Raw genomic sequence first — 22,374 nt, forward strand, 5'->3', positions numbered from 1 at the left:
CTTTTCCAGAGCTCCACAGTTGAAAGTCAGTAGTTCATACTGAAAATAGAAAAAAAAAAAAAGGAGTTGAAAGAGGTTAGCTCTGGATAACAAAAATCTGAAGTAAGTAAATCAAAGGATTGTTATTCATTACATGCCTTTTAGTAATTTTGATTATGAAAATGATAAACATAGTCCTTTGATAAAAGTTTAAAAATGAACAACAAGGAACATGGACAACATATATAAGTACACATGAGACTGGAATAATTTCCATTGACTAGAATGGTTTGTGTATCTTAACTTTGTGTTTAGCAAATACCAAATAATAGGGACTTCTTTTTTAAAAATTTCATCTTTTCCCAGACACTGTATTCTAGCAGCTATAGGACTAGACCGTGTTCTGCTGCTGCTTGCTGTCAAAGTTTTCAGTCTATAGTGAAAATGTTAGTGAAGGTATGGTCCTTTCTTGGGAAACAGTGCTTTGTCTTGAGGTTGTCCTTGTTAATTATTTTGATGGAATGATGGCAGTAGAAGATAGTGTTTTGTTTTATTTCCTCACGTGACAAAATGAAAATCTGGCAGTTCTAGGTGGGTTCCCAAACCTCTTTTCAAAATTTTCCTATTCGTGAAATCCCAAAGCCTGGCAGCCACTGGATTAGATTATTTAATTTAGCTGTATTGATTGTTTTGGATGAAATCTGTTTCCATTTGGTTTGTCTTCATTACTTTGTCTAATGCATGGAAATGACAGAGAACAAATGCCATGCCTGATGTTCTCTCTAAATGTCAGAGTCCCCCAGGAATCATTTTTATAAGCCATTTATAAAAAGAACTCTGCATGTTACTCAGCAAGCAGTTTTTTAACTGTGTACATTAACTTTATCATCATGTCCATAATCATTAAATATAATTGATCATTTTCTCAGGTGTTTAAAAACTTACTGCATGTAATTTATGAGGTCATTTGGAATTTATGTTTTCTTTATGTACTAAAATTATGAAGCTTCCTTTATTATGGTATGTGCCTGCCACTTCCCAACAAGTAAGGCTTACAGCAAGAGGGTCCAATAACAGATATGGCAGGTACAATCCAGAATCTTCTTTGAAAATATTGGTTATTGTTATATTTTTCAAAAGTATGGCCCAGCTATCCAAATCCAGACAAGTTTTTGATAGAGAAATCAGAGGATTCGCGTATAAGAATTAAAAGCAAAATCAGGAGATGGCTATGAAGGCAATGAATTTGAAAATCATGATGCTTATACAGGTCAGAGAATAGTTACATATGCTGAAGAATACTTTGGAAGTTAACCTTAACTCTTATGGAAGAAGGTGGTGATTTACTAAGACTATCATTACATTAACTTTTTCCAAGCTATCAGGCTCTGACGATTGCTACATTAAATCACATCTACATAATGTTTTTGGACATTAGTTTTTAATGCCCACATTTGTTTGAAGATGAAGATCTTTTCAGAATATATGTTGTAATCTTTCCATTGGTACTTCAGTGAATTCCTCTTCTACCTGAGATACATATCCTCTTCCCAGGAGGGCTTTGACGTAGTCACAGCAAGTCCATCTTGGGAAGGACAAGAGGTGTAAAGCAGTGAATAAAAACCTGAGCTCTGGAGGCAGATGGTCCTATGTGTGAGTTCCAGTTTTGCCACTGGAACTGTCACCTGGGAGAGTTGCCAGATTTAGCAAATAAAAGTACAAAACACCCAGTTAAGCTTGAATTTCAGGTAAGTAATAAATAATGTTTAGTATAAGTATGCCTCATGCAAAGTTGGGGGGTGGTAATACCTATGCTTGAAAAAAGTTAGTCATTGTTTATCTGAAGTTCGCATTTAACTGGCCTCCTGCATTTGATCTGGTACCCTACAACCTGCAGCAAGTAACAATCTGCCTACTCTATAGCTTTGAGATCAGTGGGATGGAATAAGTCATACTTATTTCATAGGTTGTAGAGAGTTAAATGAAATAGTACATATAAGTGCTCAGCATGTAGCAGCTCAATAAATGTTACCTGTATGGATCATATCTTCTCAGTTGTCAGACACCCAGCCTGGCATGTCCTAAAGCGCGACTGTAGCTGCAAACAGTTTTAGCCATCCAGGTTGGAGTTCTCTTGGGAGAATAGTATAGTAGTCTGAGTGGTCAGAGACGTGTACTCTTATTGTTGTAGGTTTTAGAGGGAGAATTATATAACAGATTCAAGCTCCTCTGCCCCGAAGTGAAGACAGGAAGTGAAAGCCTAGATTTTTCAAGGGAAAAAAAGTCAAGGAAAAAATGTGAAAGGCTTTGGAATCAAACTGCCTATGATTCCTTTTTGAGATCTCCCACCTAATAACACTCTCTTTACCCTCTCTGCACCCCCATTTTCCTCATCTGTAAAATGGGAATAATACCCATGGGTGGTGGTGAAGAGGGAACAATGTCATACATGTACAGGTCCCGGCACTTGTTAACTACTCAGTAAATGTTAGTTGTTGACATGTTTGTCTATAATGCCAAACTGCCAATTTGATTCAAAATAAGTGATTCTCCCCAGGCCCAGCATGCTTGGCATGGGGAATGGAATGGATGGATTCTGGATGTTTACTTCAGGTGTCCTGTAAAGTCTTAAGTAGGACAAGCATGGGCTGTATGTAACAATAGTACCTTTCATTCATATGTTGCTTTACAAAGTACAGATGTTTTCATATTGACAATTTGATTTCATCCTCACGATTCTATGAGGTAGATTGTTGTTATCTTATCTTTACTGATGAAGCAACCAAAGGCTAGTGTTAGTGGCCTAAAGTCACACAGCTGATGGAAGGGGCACGTTCGATACAAGTGAACTGATTTCTAGTCCACTGTTCTTTGTTCTGTGCTGTGGCCTCCCTGATGGGAGTCATGGTGTCAGGGTCATCATCACCGAGGTCCTTGTCTTCTCAACACCTGTTTCTTTAAAACATGCCGTGGTCAAGACAATTTATGAGGTATCGTGGGGACTAAAGAGAGGCAGAGTCTTGATCACATGTGAGGAGTTTAAAATATAGTATCTAGATTTTTAGTTGAAGAAGTAAAGCATTTATGGTGTGGTAAACATTCAAATGGTACAGAAGGTTATCCATAGAAAATTCTCTCTACCACTCCATTCCCCCAGTTGCCTTCTACAAAGGAAATCTCAGCAGTGGTTTCTTCTGTATCCTTTCAGAGATGTAGTGAGAGCAAACATAGATAGGTAGGAACATACTAAACAGGTAGGAACAAGGTAGGAACATACTAAACAGACTGTTTTGCACCTTACTTTTCCCCTTTAATCGCATATTCTAATATAGCTACCCCAGTTTTAGCTTAAATGACTTTAAATACTAATGGAGAGCAATCTGTCTCTGGTGCCACTGTTGAAACTGTCTTACCCAATTTTTTATTTGTGCTTGAGGTGTGGGAAAATGGGCCATCCTTCTCCCACAATTTAGGAAAATGGTCTGATACATCCCCAGTCTGCACTTTGCCCCCCCAAGCCCGGTCACACCACCCCTCACCAGACACCGCCAGTCTCGATGCAGCTTCCCTTGCTCTCTTCCAATCCTTTCTCCACTTGGTGGCCAGGGCGACCTTTAAGTACATGAATTAGAGCAGGTCACTCTACTGCTAAAATCCCCCAGTGGTTGCCCAACACACGTGGAATTAACCCTTGTTTTCTGGTCAAAAACCCTGTGTGACGTGGTTACCTCTTTGTCCTTGTCAGGACCCACGTCTCAAGCCACCGTGCTCTAGCCATGGTGGCCTTGTTTGTTTCTCAGACCCACCAGGCTCAGTTATGCCAGGAGCTCTTTCCCTTTATCTTCCTGTGGCTGTCGCTTACACCCTAAATTTCCTTGCAGAGAGGCTTTTTCAACCATCCAGTCTAAAGCTACTTTTTGAGTTATTGTTACCTTATTTTAGTTACCTTATAATAATTATTTGGCAGCCTCCCAGAAAATGAATAATCTTTATTTGTTCTCTTATTCTTTTACTGTCTGTTCCTACCCCCACTAAATCTAAGTTCTATGCCTGTGTTGTTCACCACTGGGCTTTCAATGCCTGTATGAGTACCTGACAACCTGCCCACCTGACAGGTAGTAGAGACTCAGTTGACTGAATGTATAAATGAATGAGTGTATAGTTTTAAGAGATTTATTTATACAATATCGTTACAGTTGTTACAATTGTTATGTTATGCTATACTGTTCATGTCCCAAACATGAACTAGTCTTCTAATAGTTATAAAAAAATACTATTCTGTATAAGTACTTATATTGTATACAATACTATTATAGAAAAAAATTCAATCTTATCATTGTTTATTAGTTATAAAAAATACTTTCCCCTGACCTATCAGCATATGTTAGGATAAAATATTTGTTGTGGTTACTGTATGCTAGAGCAATACAGTGAGTCAAGCAGGCATGCCACATAGGCAGTTGGAGCACACAGGTGACAGAGATGCATGACAGGTTAAACGAGAATGGAATGAATAACCGTCGGCACAGGTACACTGTTTTCTCAGGTAAGAACTCAGGATCGTGGATATCTTTCCTTGTGAAAACACTACTTTTAAATAAACTAAATAACAAGTCCTGAGCTGATATAACAGAAAGTAAAAGGCAAAGAAATGGAAGAATCTGAATAGCGTTGTTCGTTTTTAAATTTGTAAACTAGCGTCTAGTAAGTTTTTAACAACAAAGCATTTATTGAAGTTGTAAAATCTATTGCTCAATCTATGTTAACTTAAAACATTTTATATATACTGTATATATACTATGTTATAGTATGTTATATATGTCAGTATTGCATCAGGATTAAGGCAGACTTCACAAGCACAGACTTTGGCTTCAGACAGACCTGTCTTCAGATCCCCAGCTCTGCTCTATGACCTTTGGCAGATTACTTAACCTTTACGAGCATTAGGTATGTCATTTCTAAAGCAGGGATAATAATACCTCATTCATACAGTTGCTGTGAGGACTCAGTGAGATTAAATAGAAATAACTCTCTTAGCACGATGCCTCACGTAGTGTGGCCTCATAGATGGCTATATTATTATCTATCATCAGTGGAATATCAGCCATTGAGAAATGGCTAGAGCATCATCACAGAGTTAGAGAAATCTCATCAAGTGAAACATCCAATATCCAGAAGTGTTAAGTCTCTAAATCATAAACCAGGAAGTTTTGCTGTATCTATTCTCTATTTGGGATTCTCATTGTTCTTCCCAACAGTTTTCTGATAACTTCATTCTAATCAGAATTTCAACCCTGATGTCCTGTTGGATAACAGATGTGTTTAGTTTGGCCCACAGTGGGGTTTTTTTTGGTTTGTTTTTGTTGCCACACTTGAAAATTTGTGAGCCTTGAGTAATTTGTACTCCTGAAAAATAATAAGAGCTAGGCATAGTGAATCCATACTCCCACCTGATTGAAATCAGGCTACAGCTGAGTGTCACCCACCCCTCTAGATCAGGCTTTCTCTAATTCCCAAGAGTATCTCCCTGGCTACTGTACTCAACTATGTTACCTGCTTGCTGATGAGTCTTAGTCAGTTTTTTGATATTGGACCAGCATTTAGACTTGATATTCAAATCAACTCATTAGGATATGTTTACAGGTTTTTTTAAATTGAGGTATAATTGGCATATAACATTATGTTAGTTTCAGCATACAACATAATGATTTGATCTTTGTATACATTGTGAAATGATCACCCCATAAGTCTAGTTAACACCCATCACCTTACATATTTACAAAAAAATTTTTTTTGTGATGAGGACTTTTAAGATCTCTGTTAACAGCTTTCAAATATGCAGCACAGTACTGTTAACTATAGTCACCATGCTGCACATTACATCCCCATGACTTATTTATCTTATGATTGGAATGTTGTACCTTTTAACCCCCTTTGCTCATTTCTCCCACTCCCCCATCCCTACCCCACCCCTCTGGCAACCCCACCAATCTTCTCTCCATATGAGCTTGGGATTTTTGTGTGTGTTTTGTTTTAGATTCCACGTATATGAGATCACATGGTATTTATCTTTTCCTTCTGACCTATTTCACTTCACATAATACTCAGAAGCTTCATCCATCTTATTGCAAATAGCGAGATTTCATTTTTTATGGGTGAATAATTTTCCTTTGCGTGTGTGTGTGTGTGTGTGTGTGTGTATTTGTGTATATGTGTGCATGTGTGTGTGTGTGTGTGTGGGTGGGTGTGGAGAGAGAGAGAGAGAGAGAGGAAGCAGTTTATCCATTTATGGACACGTACATTGTTTCCATATCTTGGATATTATAAATAAAATAATGCTGCAGTGCATGTAGGAGTCCATATGTCTTTTCAGTATATGTTAAAATTAGCGTTTTTGTTTCCTTCAGTAAATACCCAGAAGTGGGACCGCAGGATCATATGGCAGTTCTAGTTTTAATTTCTGTGAGAAACTCCATACTGTGCTCCATAGTGGCTGCACCAATTTACATTCCCACCAACAGTGCAATAGGGGGTCCCTTTTCTCCACATCCTGGCCAACACTTGGTATTTCTTGTTTTTTTGATAACAGCCATTCTGACAGGTATGAGGTGGTGTCTCATTTGGTTTTGATTTGCATTTCCTTGATGATTAGTGATGTTGAATATATTTTCATTTGCCTATTGGCCATCTGTATGTCTTCTTTGAAAAAATGTCTCTTCAGATCCCTTGCCCATATTTTAATTGAGTTTGTTTGTTTGTTTTTTGTGATCAAGTTGTGAGTTCTTTGTATATTTTGGATATTAACCCCTTATCAGACATATTGTTTGCAAATACTTTCTCTCATTCAGTTCATTGCTTTTTCATTCTGTTGATGATTTCCTTTGCTGTGCAGAAGCCTTTTAGTTTGAACAGCCTCACTTATTTATTTTTGCTTTTGTTGCCTTTGCTTTTTGTGTCAAATCCAAAAACTCATCACCAAGACCAATGTCAGGGAGTTTACTGCCTATGTTTTCTTCTAGGAGTTTTATGGTTTCAGGTCTTACATTCAACTCTTTAATCCATTTTGAGTTAAATTTTGTATATGGTGTAAGATAGTGGTCCAGTTCCATTCTTTTGCATGTGGCTGTTCAGTTTTCCTAACACCATTTATTAAAGAGACTTTCCTTTCCCCATTGTATAGTCAGGGCTCCTTTGTCATAAATCAATTGACCATATATGTGTGGACTTATTTCTGGCTCTCTCTTCTGTTCCATTGATCTGCATGTCTGTTTTTATGTCACTATCATACTGTTTTGATTACTATAGTTTTGTAATATATTTTGAAATCAGGGAGTGTAATGCCTCTAGCTTTTTTTGTCCTTTCTCAAAATTGCTTTTGCTATCCAGGGTCTTTTGTGCCTCCACACAAATTTTAGGATTGTTTTCTTCTATTTCTGTGAAAAAAATGCCACTGGAATTTTGATAGGGAGTGCATTGAATCTGTAGATTGCTTTGGGTAATATAGGACATTTTAATGATATTAATTCTTCCAATTCATGAACACAGAATATCTTTCCATTTATTTGGTCATCTTCAATGTTTTTCATCAGTGTCTTATAATTTTCAGTGCATAGGTTTTTCACTTCCTTTATTAAATTTATTCCTACATATTTTATTCTTGTTGATGAAATTATAAATGGGATTGTTTTCTTCATTTCTCTTTCTGATAGTTCATTATTAGTGTATAGAAATCAACAGATTTCTATATATTGATTTCATATCCTGCAACTTAATTGAATTTTTAAGTTAGTTTTAGAAGTTTTTTTTGTGGAGTCTAAGTTTTTCTATACATAATATCATGTCATCTCCAAATAGTGACAATTTTACTTCTTCTTTTCCAATTTGAATGCCTTTTATTTCCCTCTCTTGCCTAATCGCTCTGGCCAGGATTTCCAATACTGTGTTGAATAAAAGCAGTGAGAATGGGCATCCTTGTCTTGCTCCTGACATTAGAGCAGAAGCTTTCAGTTTTTTAATGTAAATTGATGCAGGCACTTTGGGTGTTAGCTGTGGGCTTCTCATATATGGCTTTTATTGTGTTGAGGGATATGTTTACAGTATTAACAAGGAGAAAAAAATTCTTTCTACTTAAGTTTTTGCTCAAAAAGGAGCTTAGTACAAATATCAAATCATTATGTTGTACACCTGAACCTAATATAATGTTATATGTCAATCATGCCTCAATTTAGAAAAAGGAACTTAGTGGCTATTTTGTATTTAAATACATTTACATTTTGAATAATGTTATTTGAACTAGCATAGTTAGGAAAGTTTCCTTAAGACACAGCAGCCAGTCAAATGGGAGGTAATCATAAGGTGTAGAAAAGGCACTTTAGGAGGAATATGCTCTGTAGAAATACTCATGACACCTTATTGACCAATTCTACCCTCAGAATGAATGAAATGAAACAATATGTGTGTGTGTGTGTGTGTATATATATATATATATGTGTAATAGTTTGGAGTACTGTGTCAGCATAAATGGTAATAAAGGGAACATTTTTGTTCCCTTTCAGGTTTGGTTGAGTGCACCTCCAGAGCTGCTCACCAAATCTTTTGGTAGGTGTGCATATTTAGTATTATCTTTGGCTGCATCTCCCCCCCTTTGGTGATAAGGAAGGGTGGTTCCTATTTTAGCTCACAAAGATACATTTGACAGTAGGCAATCAGGCGAGCCCCACTTGCTGTTCCTCCCCCTTAGGGAATAATCAGTCTTCCTCCCTCTTTCCCTTTTTCTTTTTTTTTTTTTTTTTTTTTTTTTTTTTTTGCAGAACGTGGGCCTCTCACTCCTGTGGCCTCACCTGTCGCGGAGCACAGGCTCCGGACGTGCATGCTCAGCGGCCATGACTCACGGGCCCAGCCGCTCCGCGGCATGTGGGATCCTCCCGGACCTGGGCACGAGCCCGTGTCCCCTGCATCAGCAGGTGGACTCTCAACCACTGCGCCACCAGGGAAGCCCCCTTTTTCATTTTTATATGTGCAATTTAAAAATTACTTTTATTTCCTAATTTATAGAGTCATACCTGGGATTTGGGAGCAAATAGTGATGCTGCTAATCAATAACCATGGGGAAAAATAAGTGAGGGACACAGGAAAAGGGAGTAGGGACTAGGGAAAGAACTAGTTTGAGAGTTTGACCAGGTGATTTCTAAGATCCTTTTGAAGTGGAATCATAGAATGGTAGATCTGGAAGGGGTTCAAAAAAGGTAACCTTATGCAACCCTCTCATAGCACATATTTAGAAAATGAAGGCCAGGTAAATGAAATTATTTGTCTTGAAAGGGCAAGTTCATGATTGTCGAACCCCCTCCTCCCCTCAAATTCTTAGATCCTGAGACTGGATCTGTTCTCTCTTCTATTAAATATTTCTCTAAAAATTACTTGTCATATGATGTCACATATTAGATACTATGTGTGAAAGTGTCTTGCACATTGATGGCAGGAAATAAAAAGTTGATTCTGCTAGCTAATTCTCCATTAGGTCAAGTTCAGTCAGGATTAGCAGTACGTTTTGTTATCCTTACATAAGAGGCCCCAGAAGGCAGAGTGGATTCTTCTACACCTAGCATAATGCCACTGTGGCCTATAGATGTACTCACAAGTGTTTGTTATGTGATGAATCATGCATATTAATTGTACTTCAGATTCCCTTTCAGTAAGGCGAGTGCTTTTATGTTACTGTCGTGGTATCTGTTATGGTTTGGCGTTGGCTCATCTCCGCAGTAGAGTCAGACACTTAATGGTTAGATGTTTCTGCCATTGCTGGCTGGGTTTGTAAGTGCGCCACAACCTGTGGTAAGTTAACGCTCCAGGACATAGATTTTGACCCTGTTTACATGGTGACTGGATCCAAAAAATAGATCTGACTATAGATGTGGGAAAAAGCCAAACTCAGAATAAGTTATTTATATTGAGCATGCTTTTGTCACCCTGAATGAGAGCTAAAGAGAGGAATGCCTGCAAGGTTGCTTGTTAATATGTGTTCTTTAATGTTGTGTTCTTTAAACTTGGGTACATGAAAACTTTCCACTGGATATAGGAATCGGTTTCCAGAAACTCATCTTTTATATGTTATTCTCCCTAAAATGGATCTACCTATGAATACTGTTGTGGTCAGAGTTTCAGGCTGTTTATCCTTTTTTACTTCTGGTTGACAATTGCCTTCTGCCACTTAAGAGAAAGAAAAAAAGAAGGCGGCGGCACAGTTCTCACCCATAACTTTATTTGGTATGTTGCACGGGTATAGCAACTTCCACGGGTAGAGGGGCAAACAAAGAGTCAATTCTAAATATTGGTTTTAGGGAAGCCCTCTTTAATGAGGTAGTAATGCAGTTTCTCAATATTATTTTAAGGTATAAGGAAGAAAATAAAAGTTGAGGGCCATCGATTTAAGATATTTTGAGTTTTTCTAACCAATTTGAAATTCATATGGTAACTAGATTTATTAATTTTTTTAAATAAATTTATTTTTATTTTTGGCTGTGTTGGGTCATCGTTCCTGCGTGTGGCCTCTCTCTAGTTGCAGCGAGCGGGGGCTACTCTTCGTTGTGGTGCATGGGCTTCTCATTGCGGTGGCTTCTCTTGTTGCAGAGCACTGGCTCTAGGCGCGCGTGCTCATTAGTTGTGGCTTGCAGGCTCCAGAGCGCACGCTCAGTAGTTGCAGCTCACGGGCTTAGCTGCTTCGTGGCATGTGGGATCTTCCCGGACCAGGGCTCAAACTCGTGTCCCCTGCACTGCCAGGCGGATTCTTAACCACTGCGCCACCAAGGAAGCCCCTAGATTTATTAATTTTTAACCAATGTCTTTTTCAAACACAATCTTTCTCTGATAACATTTTCCAGAGTGTTGCATATTTAGTTCTATACTTAGAAGTCTGCTTGATCTGAATATCTGCATGAAGCAGCATTGCACTTGAACAAGATAGCCACGGTGTTGATGGTGTCATAATTCTTGGGTACAAATTTCACTGTGGTCACTGTCATTCTCATGAAGGGAAACTGGAAGTTGTGTTATCCCCTATACTTTTCCTAGTAATTCAAGGAGCACAGAGAAAGAAAAATCATTGGAGTTGAGAGATGATTGAACAAAAATACATGAATTTCATAGATTGCAAAATGTGCTTCTGGAGAGAAAGAGACTCATGGTTACCTGATGCATGGTAATAGGGAAAGCTTCAGAGAACCGTGTGTGGGCTGTCAAAGATGGTGCTAAGCTTTGAATAAAATTACATTTTATCATCTCGATGAGAAGCAATTAAAAGTTGAAGAACAAAGACTTAAAAGTAAATTTAGACCAAGATACCTTGATCTCTGTAATTTAAGCAAGTTACTTTGCTTTCTCATTCTTAAAACTGATGAACTTCAACTTTGAGGAATCATTCTGTCCTCTTTAGTCTCAGTGGAGGTATTTGATTATTGTCTAGCTCCTGGGTTAAGTTGCAGGAATTTCAGTTTGAAGAAGACAGGTAACCTCACAAAGCAGTGATTTTTAACCAAGGGTTTGTATCAGAGTTATGTGTGGATCATTTGGAAATATTCATGTTTAGGTTCCTAATCTGTGAATCTGATTCAGTAGATCTGGGATGGGACTCAGTGATCAATATTTTAAAAAGTTCATTGGCTCATTCTGGCACATACCCTCATACTTTCAGTTGAGAGCACTCTGGTAGACAACTGTGTTTTACCTGGGGACTGACTCTGGAAAAGTTTCTGGAAGTCAACCTGTGGGTATGATCATTCCTTATTCAGAAATCTGTCTTCCATTTATAGCTCGTGTGTTAATTTCCTAGGGCTGCTGCAACAAATTACCACAAACTTGGTGTTCTAAAACAACAGGGATTTATTCTCTCACAACTTTGGGGGCCAGACGTCTGAAATCAAGGTGTGGAGAGTGCTGCGCTCCTCTAGAGGGTCTAGGGGAGGATGTCTTCCCTGGTTCTTCCAACCTCTGGTGGTTGCCAGCATTCCTTGGGTTGTGTCTGTATCACTTCAGTTTCTCTGTCCATCTTCCTGTTACCTTCTCTTCTGTCTTTGTTAAATCTCCCTCTGCTGCCTTCTTATAGAGACACCACTCAGCCCAGATGTTCTCTCCCATTCAAGATCATTAACTTAATTGTGTTTGCAAACATTTTGTGGAATGCAGAAACATTTGCAGGTTCTGGGGTTTAGGACCTGGATGTCTTTTGGGGGTCTATTATTTAGCCTGAGACAGCTGGCTATCACCTCACTGCATATAATTTATATGGGCTGCTCTGGCCCATTGAGATTGATTTCGTCCCTTTCCCCACTTGTCTCCAGCTACCAATTCATGGCCACAGGGAAATGGAAGCCTTCTGTGACAGTGTTTACCCACAAATCTTGCTTTCTTGGACCTAGATCAGATAACCCCTCACATAGCTAGAGATAAATTATTTTACTAAGTTGTCAAATACACCTCCAATTTCAGCCATTTGTATGGCAAATACCTTTGGTCATAAGTGGAGTGGGAGTATACGATCAGTGCAGCAAACCATCATCCTCACTGACGAAGGCATCCCAAGCATGTGTCCCAGCAACGATGGCTCTTGTTTAAAGCTCATCTTTAAGAAGAGAATATCACAGTGACCAGCATTACATGACTCGATTCCAGGAGAGGCACGAGCCTTCTTCCCTTTCACGTGAGCCTTGACCTAAGCCAGGCATTTACAATGCTGTCAAGTTTGGTTTTAGGAGAGAGAATGTAGTTAGCTGTAGTTAGCTGATAGGAAAGAATTTAGTTAGTTGAAAGGATAGAATGTACTTAGTTGAATGTAGTCACTTGATTTCTGAGAGAAATGTAAGTTCTGAGTCAAATTTTATGAAAACTAGCTATAGCACCTTAAGAGAATTTTTTAAACAAGGGGCTTCATTTTCCCCATCTACAAAAGGAAGAATTTATTTCATGACCTCTAAGGCCCCTTTCAGCTCTGAAATTCCATTTTGTTGTTTCTTGAGTTTTAACAGTTTGTCCTAAAAACACTATTACTAAAAGGCTTGTTCTTGTGCCATTAGTAGGCAGGTGCAAGATTGGTAGTAAAGATGATTTTAACCTGGAGCTTCCTTGATTGTGTGGTAGAAATATATGTAAAAGTATTTTGAATGGAACAATTGATAGAAAAATTTTGGCATTTCTAGGATTCTGACTTGGGCATGTTTTATATCACCATAAACTACCCATCCTTGGGCTTTATGTGTAGTGTTTCTGTACTCCAGTAATTAAATGTTTTATATCAATGGGGTTTACTAAGATTGAGAGTACACTTTCACTATTAGGCCTTCATGTACTAGTTAGTTCCTTTTTACGGAGTTTGTGATGCTTTGTGACACATGAATCTGAACTTCACAGGAGTTCACATGGGCCGAAGATAAACCCTTAGGTTCAGCCACATTTAAGGGATAAGATGAGGAAGATATGAGTAAGGAGAAGGATTGTCAAAGGAGATAGGAGAAAATTCAGGAAACTAAGTATTGTGTCACAGAAAATAAGGAAGAATATATTCAATGTTTGAGAGTATTCAGTGCTGCTGAAGGTGAAGAGATACAGAACACTAGAGTGGCCTTGAACGAGGAAAGCTGATGAATTTGTTGTGATAAGTTTTAATGGAGGAACAGGGATGGAAACTAGATTGAAGAGAATAGATCAAGCGGAGATAAGAATTGCTGAAACTTCTCTCAGGAGAGGTTCTGAGGAACAAAGCGTGGCAACTAAATTGCAGAGATGGGGTTTGGAGAGACCTGCACAGGTTTGAAAGCTGATAGAGGGGAGCAGGTAAAGGAAGAGCTGTTACCCCAGAAAGGGAAGGTCAGGACCTGTGTTAGAGGCTTAGCCTGGCAGGCATGGACCACTCCTTCCCTTCCTGTCAGAAAGGAGGAAAGAACAGATGCCAAAGCAGATACATTTTAGGGAAAATGGCAAAAAAGTTAAAAGAGACTCATGAATGAATGCTCTGCGGAAGTGTGAGATGTTAGTGTGTACTGTTGTTAATGTTCTCTATTAATGTTGAATTAGTCACCTACCAGGAGCTCAGGAGGTCTGCACTTGCGGCCAGTCAGTGCCACCCTTCTGTAATAGATACCCCAGCCCCCTTGACTCCAGGGAAGGGCCGAATCATAACTCCTCATCTCCCAGGCACATGGATTGATCAGTGGGGAGGACAGGTGACCTACATCATACCAGTTGGAATCTTTTCAAACTGGAGCTGGGGGAAAAGAACTGTGGGTTTCTCTTATTCAGAGATACAAAGATGTGAATGGGTGCTGTTGATATGGACATGTTTATTGTTTCTTGTGTAGCAAAGAAACAGGGAGTGGGGATGTTTGGGATGGAAAGAGAAGAGTTGAAAGTAGAGGGGGCAGAGTTTATGTTTTTTTCCCAGTTTTATTGAGAAATGGTTGACAAGGGGGTAGAATTTTAAATTCCTGTGTCCCTGTGGCCAGCTCCATCTGGATCTTTTTTATGGTTTGGCTACATAAACGTTAGGTCCCCCTTACCCTTAAGGTAGAGTTTAGATTTTTGAATTTGAAACTAAAGAAACCTTAACTAATATAATGTGAAGTCAGAATAGGATTGGTCAAGAGTTACAGTGTTTCTTTTCAGGTACAACAGAAAGGCCATGGGACAAAGAAGTGGAAAGTACCATCAAGACTGGTTGAGGTGATGGGCTTCCTGGGAAAGGATGTGAGGACTGTTGGCTGGAGATGAGGGGGAATCAAGGGACTTCAGTTCCTAACGACGTGAAGTAGATACAAGGGTAGGCAGTTGTGATCAGGGTATATGAGTGTTGGATGCATTTGCAAAGCAAATTTTCCTTTTTTAAGAGAAATAATGGACTATCATAAAGCACTAAAAAGATTCAGGAAAATCCCTTTGTAATTTTTTCATTGAAAAGGATAAGGCTAACATCCCGTGTTTAGATTTGTTGCGTTATCATTTACACAAAGAGGACTTGACCTACAATATAGCAAGTTTGTTGAATTTTACAAGACCCTTTATAATAGAGTTTGTTGTGTGATGTGCAGCTGACAGGGAAACAAGAATCTTCTCATTTGAAACTCAGTTCTTTCTTCAAGAAAATATTCTCACAGGCAAAAAATTTGAAAAAAAAATGATCTAGGGCAGAATTGAATTTATTGGAAAATTTCTAGTTGCTTAGATATCATTTTCTACCTTTATGAACAGGTAGTTTTTTAATCTTTACCATATTGTTAAATTACTCTGGTTAGTATTGAGAGTGATAGTGTATAAAAAACCTTTAATGGTCTGTCTCTTCTGAAAAGCCCACTATTACTTGTGGGTTCAGGACGGCTCCTACAAGGAATAGAATTAATGTAAAGACACTTATCAGCAAGAGTCTCCTGAGGCTGGAGCTAGACATTGACTCTGCACTTCTGTACATGCAGACTCAAGAGACATTAGCTATATAATAGGTTGTCCTAGTTCTTGAGTGAATTTGAGTTCTTCAAAAAGAACATCCAATTTATAGCATGGTCTTTGTGCCTTGATTTACCCCTTATTTTCTTTTGATGTTTTACCATTTCTATATTTGAGGACACGTTTTACCATACCCTGATAATGATGAAATGTGTCCTAAATTTTATTAGCTCCCATAATTATACAGTAGGTAAACTGACTACTGTAGCCACACTGAAGAACTCCCATGGAGTCTGTCAAGACACTGGCTAAGGATACATGTATCGCATCTTAAATAATATAAAATCTGTAACTAAGCATCTTTGTCCTGAATTGGGACGTGCTTTGCTAGAAAGGGAGTTCACTAGCTGGATGCAGTCTTTTTGATCACACACATGTAGACTTCCTCTCACACTTAGAAGATAGATCTACAAGGCAGTTCTGCCTCTGCTCTGCTGTGCTGCCTGGGAAATGTTATGAACTTACCATTTCCTCATGTGAAAGATGAGGGGTTGGATGGCATCTGATCCCCCTTTTCCCATCTCAGAGTGAATGAGATGAGTCTCATAAGTCCAAATCCTTCTTTAAAGAAAAATGTTCCAACTGCATCATGTTATTAGACACATAGTCCTCTCTTCAACGCAATTTGCTGTTATATCTTAGAGATGCACTTGTGTTTTCTTTATAACATCTCACTCAAAAGTAAGAAACTAGAGGTGTGGGTAGCATTTTCTTGGATTAGCTGTAGTGGAACAACGTGATTACAAGGAGCTTACACGTGACGCCAGAGCTGGGAGGTGTGGTGGGGCAGTCTTCTGCTGCCTGGACGGAGCCTTGGAGGCTCCAAGGAAGCTTTCTGTCTGCTGCACCACCGCACCCGCCAGTGCGGCACTCACCAACTGTAAAGCAGAGTCAGGAGGTGGGACCCGTAAAAGCTGCTTAATCCATTCCTCTGTCCATGGACACCTAGCTTGCTTCCAGGACCTGGCTATTGTGAATAGTGCTGCAGTAAACACTGGAGTGCATGTGGCTTTTTTTTTTTTAATTTTTTTAAACATCTCTATTGGAGTATAATTGCTTTACAATAGTGTGTTAGTTTCTGCTGTATAACACAGTGAATCAGCTGTACATATACATATATCCCCATATCCCCGCCCTCTTGCGTCTCCCTCCCACCCTCCCTATCCCACCCCTCTAGGTGGTCACAGAGCACCAAGCTGATCTCCCTGTGCTATGCAGCTGCTTCCCACTAGCTATCTGTTTTATATTTGGTAGTGTATATAAGTCCATGCCACTCTCTCACTTTGTCCCAGCTTACCCTTCCCCCTCCCCATGTCCTCAAGTCCATTTTCTACGTCTGCATCTTTATTCCTGTCCTGCCCCTAGGGTCTTCAGAACCATTTTTTTTCCTTTAGATTCCATATATATGCATTAGCATACAGTATTTGTTTTTCTCTTTCTGACTTACTTGACTCTGTATGACAGACTCTGGGTCCATCCACCTCACTACAAATAACTCAATTTCGTTTCTTTTTATGGCTGAGTAATATTCCATTGTATATATGTGCCACATCTTCTTTATCCATTCATCTATCGGTGGACATTTAGGTTGCTTCCATGTTCTGGCTATTGTAAATAGTGCTGCAGTGAACATTTTGGTAAATGACTCTTTCTGAATTATGGTCTTCTCAGGGTATATGCCAAGTAGTGGGATTGCTGGGTCGTATGGTAGTTCTATTTTTAGTTTTTTAAGGAACCTCCATACTGTTCCCCATAGTGGCTGTATCAATTTACGTTCCCACCAACAGTGCAAGAGGGTTCCCTTTTCTCCACACCCTCTCCAGCATTTAATGTTTGTAGATTTTTTGATGATGGCCATTCTGATACAATGGAATATTACGCAGCCATAAAAGGAATGAAATTGGGTCATTTGTAGAGATGTGGATGGACCTAGAGACTGTCATACAGAGTGAAATCAGAAGGAGAAAGACAAATATCGTATATTAACGCATATATGTGGAATCTAAAAGAGTGGTACAGATGAACCTATTTGCAAAGCAGAAATAGAGACACAGATGTAGAAAACAAACATATGGACCCCGAGGGCGGGAAAGGGAGGGTGGGATGAATTGGGAGATTGGGATTGACATATATACACTACTGTGTACAAAATAGGTAACTAATGAGAATGTGCTGTACAGCACAGGGAACTCAGTGCTCTGTGGTGATCTAAATGGGAAGGAAATCCAACAAAGAGGGCATATACATGTACATATAGCTGATTCACTTGACTGTACAGCAGAAACTAACACACCATTGTAAAGCAACTTTATCCCAATAAAAAAACAAAACAAAACAAAAAGCTGTTTAAGTCATTGGCATAGAAACTCTGAAATTATTCTGAGATAGTCTCCCATAATTGGGCTTCAGTCTCCCTTCCATGTGTCTTACTCATTAAGTTGTTATGAAAACAGTTATATTTATTCCATTAATGAAAAGGTATGAATATTGAAATTTCCAAAGCAATGAAACTATAAGACCATATTTTGAATAAGAAAAATAGAGTACATGGTCTAATTTTAATCATGTCCTATATTTTACTGTGGTAAAATGTAGTACAGTGTTGTGTGTCTTACAAATGACGTTTTTTACTTCATGAAAAGTCTCTCTCTTTCACAGAGCTCTACCTGCCCTGTGCTCCTTAGCCTCACCTGTGTTTTCTTCATTTCTGCAGTACCAATAGGATGACCCACAAGGGCCCTGGGAGTTGCTTGCTGACTCACTCAAGCCTTTTGGCTTTGGTCATTTGCTGAACGCAAAATGTGAAACAGGGTGAAAAGAATAATTCCATCTTGTTTTCTCTCTTTACAGGCTCTGTACAACTCAATCAAGAATGAGAAGCTTGAGTGGGCAGTGTAAGTATGCTGCATGTCAGCCATTTAGTAAATGAACCACTTGCTCTTTTCTTACTGTGTTTCTTTGTGCCTTAGTGGTGACCCTGGAGAAGGGTTAATTGCACCAACTGTTCTCGTTTTACACCAGTGTCTTACCTACTTTGTATAAGACACATAAACCCCGAGTATCCTATGTCTTTTTCTTGGTACCCAGCATGCTCCTATTCTTATTTTAAGCTGTTTGCTATGCCTGTATGCAATCAATTATCTTTTTATAAAAAATAGCATTCAAAAAGAAAATATGGTAAAATTACATAAATTCCAGAATCTAACACAGATGATTTGGGTACCATACACTGATTCTGATTATCTCCTTCTTATCATTATAGCAAGGTTTTCTAATCCTGTTTCCTGTGACACTAATTATACCAGGATATTGATAGATAAGCTTAAGAAATGATGGATTAAATGAAGCTAATTTTTTTTTTAACTGAAGAACTTCCAGGAGCTTGTACAGTGCTGATGTGTATTGTCAATCTGTAAGAGAGATATAGAATTTGCAATGTTTCCTGAATCTATTTTGACAGTAAAATGTAAGGTTTCAAGGTACATACTTTGGGGGAGATAGTATTACAGATAAATTATAACTAACTCTATGTAGACCAAGAAAACCACCCTTGTTAAATTTCTACTAATCAATATAGCAGTTAAGAATTTAATTTTTTAGAAATTGTTAGAGCAGAATCTTTACTAAATTTTTAATCCAGTTATCAAGAAAATTAGAGCCAAATATGTTTTTAAATTAGAACTACATGTGAATTTTATTTTTGATTTTCACTGATATTAAGCTTTCATAAATATTTTTCTGACATGTTACCTAACATAGCCATCTACAGTGAACTTAGGTTTACAAATCATAACTTGGGGGAATAAATCTTATTCTTTCATAATGCACACTGTGGAAAAATGGTTTGCCAGTTGACTAGATCTTACATATAACATGCTAGAATAAATTAAAAAATATCAATACCACTTAAATTGTTTGACTAATTGTAAGGGAATGTGGTACTATTTTAAATTGGGGATTCAAAGTATGAGACTGTAATATTTGCAAGTATATGTGATGGCCTATGTTTCTGTGTATGTATATCACCAGACTCAAGTAGAGATAGTGTATCATTTCAAGGAAAACTCATTAAAATTAATATGAATTCATGGCCTGAGGTCCAAAGCGATTATTTTTGGACTTATTTCTCATGAGTGAAAGTGAGTTTCCTAGAAAAATTTCCTAAATGATATACTTAGACCCTTGCTGAAATATGAAAGGCGTATCTTGACCTATGCAGGATGTCTACTCTCGAAAAAATTAATAGAATGAAATAATTGTAAATATATTCATATTGTGAGAGAGAATATTTTGATGATTCTTTTATAAATTTATTTTTAAAAGAAAATAAATATACTCCTGAGGATCTGTTTTGTAAATCTAGATTTTTGATATATTGAATTTGCTACATTAGGTTTTATTTACATTTATATATAGTGGCAATTCGGTATAAGAAAGCTTTATCTTGGGCCCTATCCATGGATGAGGGTGGATGTTTACCCAAGAACTGGATTCTTCTTTGGCCCTCTTGTCAGGTCAACAGGGCATTGTGGTCAAGAGCCCAGATTTCAAGAGTAAGACAGATTTGGGTTTGAATTCGAGCTCTGCTGTGTACCAGCTGGACCACTGGCCATGTGATCCTTGAGGCCTCAGTTTCCTCTTCAGGATGACACTGTGAAATATTCTAAAACAATAAGCATAAAGCAAGTTACCTCTCAAATGGTAACTAATATTGTAGCTTTTAAAGCTCAGATTTCTATTTTATTTGTCATTTCCCTTTTTATTTCTCTCTTGTTCATACGCTTTCCTATCCACATTTATTCATCACCTACCAAGAATAAGGCAATACAGTAATTTATCATATAATTAACTTTCTTCTCGTATAAAATGAAGCGATTGGAAGAAATGATCACAGCTGTCCTTTTCAGTTTTAATATTCTGTGAATTTTGAAACGTTACGACGTATCAGTATTTCTCAAGCTGGCTCCTTGTCTAGATACACTGCTGTTATCTAGAGGATATAAAACAAAAAGGGTTTATGGGTCAGTGTGATGGACTCTTTGAATTTCTTCAGTAGATAAAGGGCCAATATCCTAACCTTTTTGATCCCTGAGTCCTGTTTTGATCATGAAGTACCTTTCAACAGCTAATAAAACTAGTGTTCCCTAGAACAGTGGTCCCCAACCTTTTTGGCACCAGGGACCGGTTTTGTGGAAGACAGTTTTTCCATGGATGGGGGCAGAGGGGGGTGGGGAGGGATGGCTCAGGTGGCAGTGCAAGCGGTGGGGAGCCGTGGGGAGTGATGGGGAGCGGCAGATGAAGCTTCCCTCACTCTCCCGCCACTCACCTCCTGCTGTGAGGCCCGGTTCCTAATAGGCTGCGGACTGGTATCCCCAGGGGTTGGGGACCCCTGCCCTAGAACACACTTTAGAAAACCCTGCTGTCCATATATCAACTTATGTGATCTTCAGATCAAGAGCTAAGCTTTTTCATTCATAAGTAAGTATATATGCATGTGTGTAACTGTATGTAATACTGTGCTCCCCCAGTTTTCCTTGTATCTCTCCAATCACACCTTCTCTGATTCATTTTCCTCCTATTAGCCATTAATGTTAGTATTTCCCGAAGATTAGCACTTAGAATTGTCTTTTCACTAAAGTCCCATTCTCATCAGTCTCATTCAGTCTTAAGAGTTCATCTGCCATATCTAAAAATTCTTACCTTATATGCAGCTCTGCCCTCTTTCCCAGATTTCAGTTCAACATTTGCATTTTTCTGCAGGACATTTCCTCTGCACTCAGCACTCATCATCTGTCTCTAGACTTCGTCACATGTTCTCCACTTCTATTAATGGCACCAGTATTTCCTAGATTCTGGGCTCCCATCATCCTTGAACCTCTCTGGCCCCTCGTTCGCTCCTGCGGAACCGGCCCCACCAGCAGCCCCACACCATTCCTGCTGCGGCACTCCGAGTTCAGACATCCCTGCTTCTGCCTCCTGACTGTCTCCGCCTCCAGCCTCTTTCCTCTACTTTAACCTGTTTTGAAGCCCTCCTCTGCTCTAAAATGTCATTAAGCTCTGCACATTGTGCCAGTAATCTATTTTATTCCCCGTACTTGTCTTCACACACCCTGTATGTCAACAAAGCTGCCACTAGATGCCATTCCCTGCACTTGCCCCATGGCTTCTGGCTTTTTGGACAGTGCTCATAAAGTAACCTCTGCTTAGAATCTACATCCCTGCCATTCTTTACAGCCCAGCTCATAACATGCTCCATGAATTCTTTCCTGATCTTACCAACCAGAAATAATCTCAGCCTTTAAACATCCACTTTACTTTATCTGATGACACAGTGATTTCTATTCTCAGTTATAGTTATTGATAGGAATGTTCCATTAAGACTGTAAGCTTAAGGAAGTTATACATGTCTGGATTTGTCCCTTTATATCCTCCTTTGAGGAGCATAGTGCTTATATGTAATGAAGTCTATATAAAAGTCTATAGAAAGAATAATAGCAACAGTGCAAGGAACTGCATTTCCTGAGAGATTTTCTACAGTTGTGTAAGTTTAGATAATAGTTACAGGAAAGGGGTTGCTACTTCAAAGTTTGTAGGATTTCGTAGTATATACTTGCATGGGGGAGATCTTGATATTGATTTATTTTATTTTTACTGAAGTATACTTGATGTACAATGTTATATATATTACAGGTATGCAGTATAGTGAGTCACAGTTTTTAAAGGGTATACTCCATTTATAGTTATTATAAAATATTGGCTATATTCCCCATGTTGTACAGTATACCCTTGTAGCTTATTTTATACCTAATAGTTTGTACCTCTTAATCCCCTCCCCCTATATTGCCCCTCCCCCCTTCCCTCTCCCCGCTGGTAACCACTGGTTTGTTCTCTACATCTATGGGTCTGCTG

At 38.6% G+C, this 22,374-nt stretch overlaps 1 protein-coding gene across 7 annotated transcripts in view; it reads left to right on the plus strand.

Moving 5' to 3' along the window:
• Positions 1-22,374, plus strand: part of PSD3 (pleckstrin and Sec7 domain containing 3) — a gene marked incomplete at its 5' end in the record, with an annotated part of 582,691 nt that overhangs the window by 392,150 nt on the left and 168,167 nt on the right. For 6 of the 7 annotated variants that reach the window (XM_082863881.1, XM_082863882.1, XM_082863883.1 and 3 more), the window contains one exon: positions 18,316-18,359. In XM_082863881.1, coding sequence (XP_082720007.1) covers positions 18,316-18,359 — 44 coding nt within the window. Of the gene's footprint in view, positions 1-18,284; positions 18,360-22,374 lie in introns of all 7 variants that reach the window. The other variant, XM_082863887.1, reaches the window with a different exon arrangement.

The sequence above is a fragment of the Leucopleurus acutus genome, assembly GCF_964270905.1.
Source record: "Leucopleurus acutus genome assembly, chromosome: 21".
In the NCBI taxonomy this organism is placed as follows: domain Eukaryota; kingdom Metazoa; phylum Chordata; class Mammalia; order Artiodactyla; family Delphinidae; genus Leucopleurus; species Leucopleurus acutus.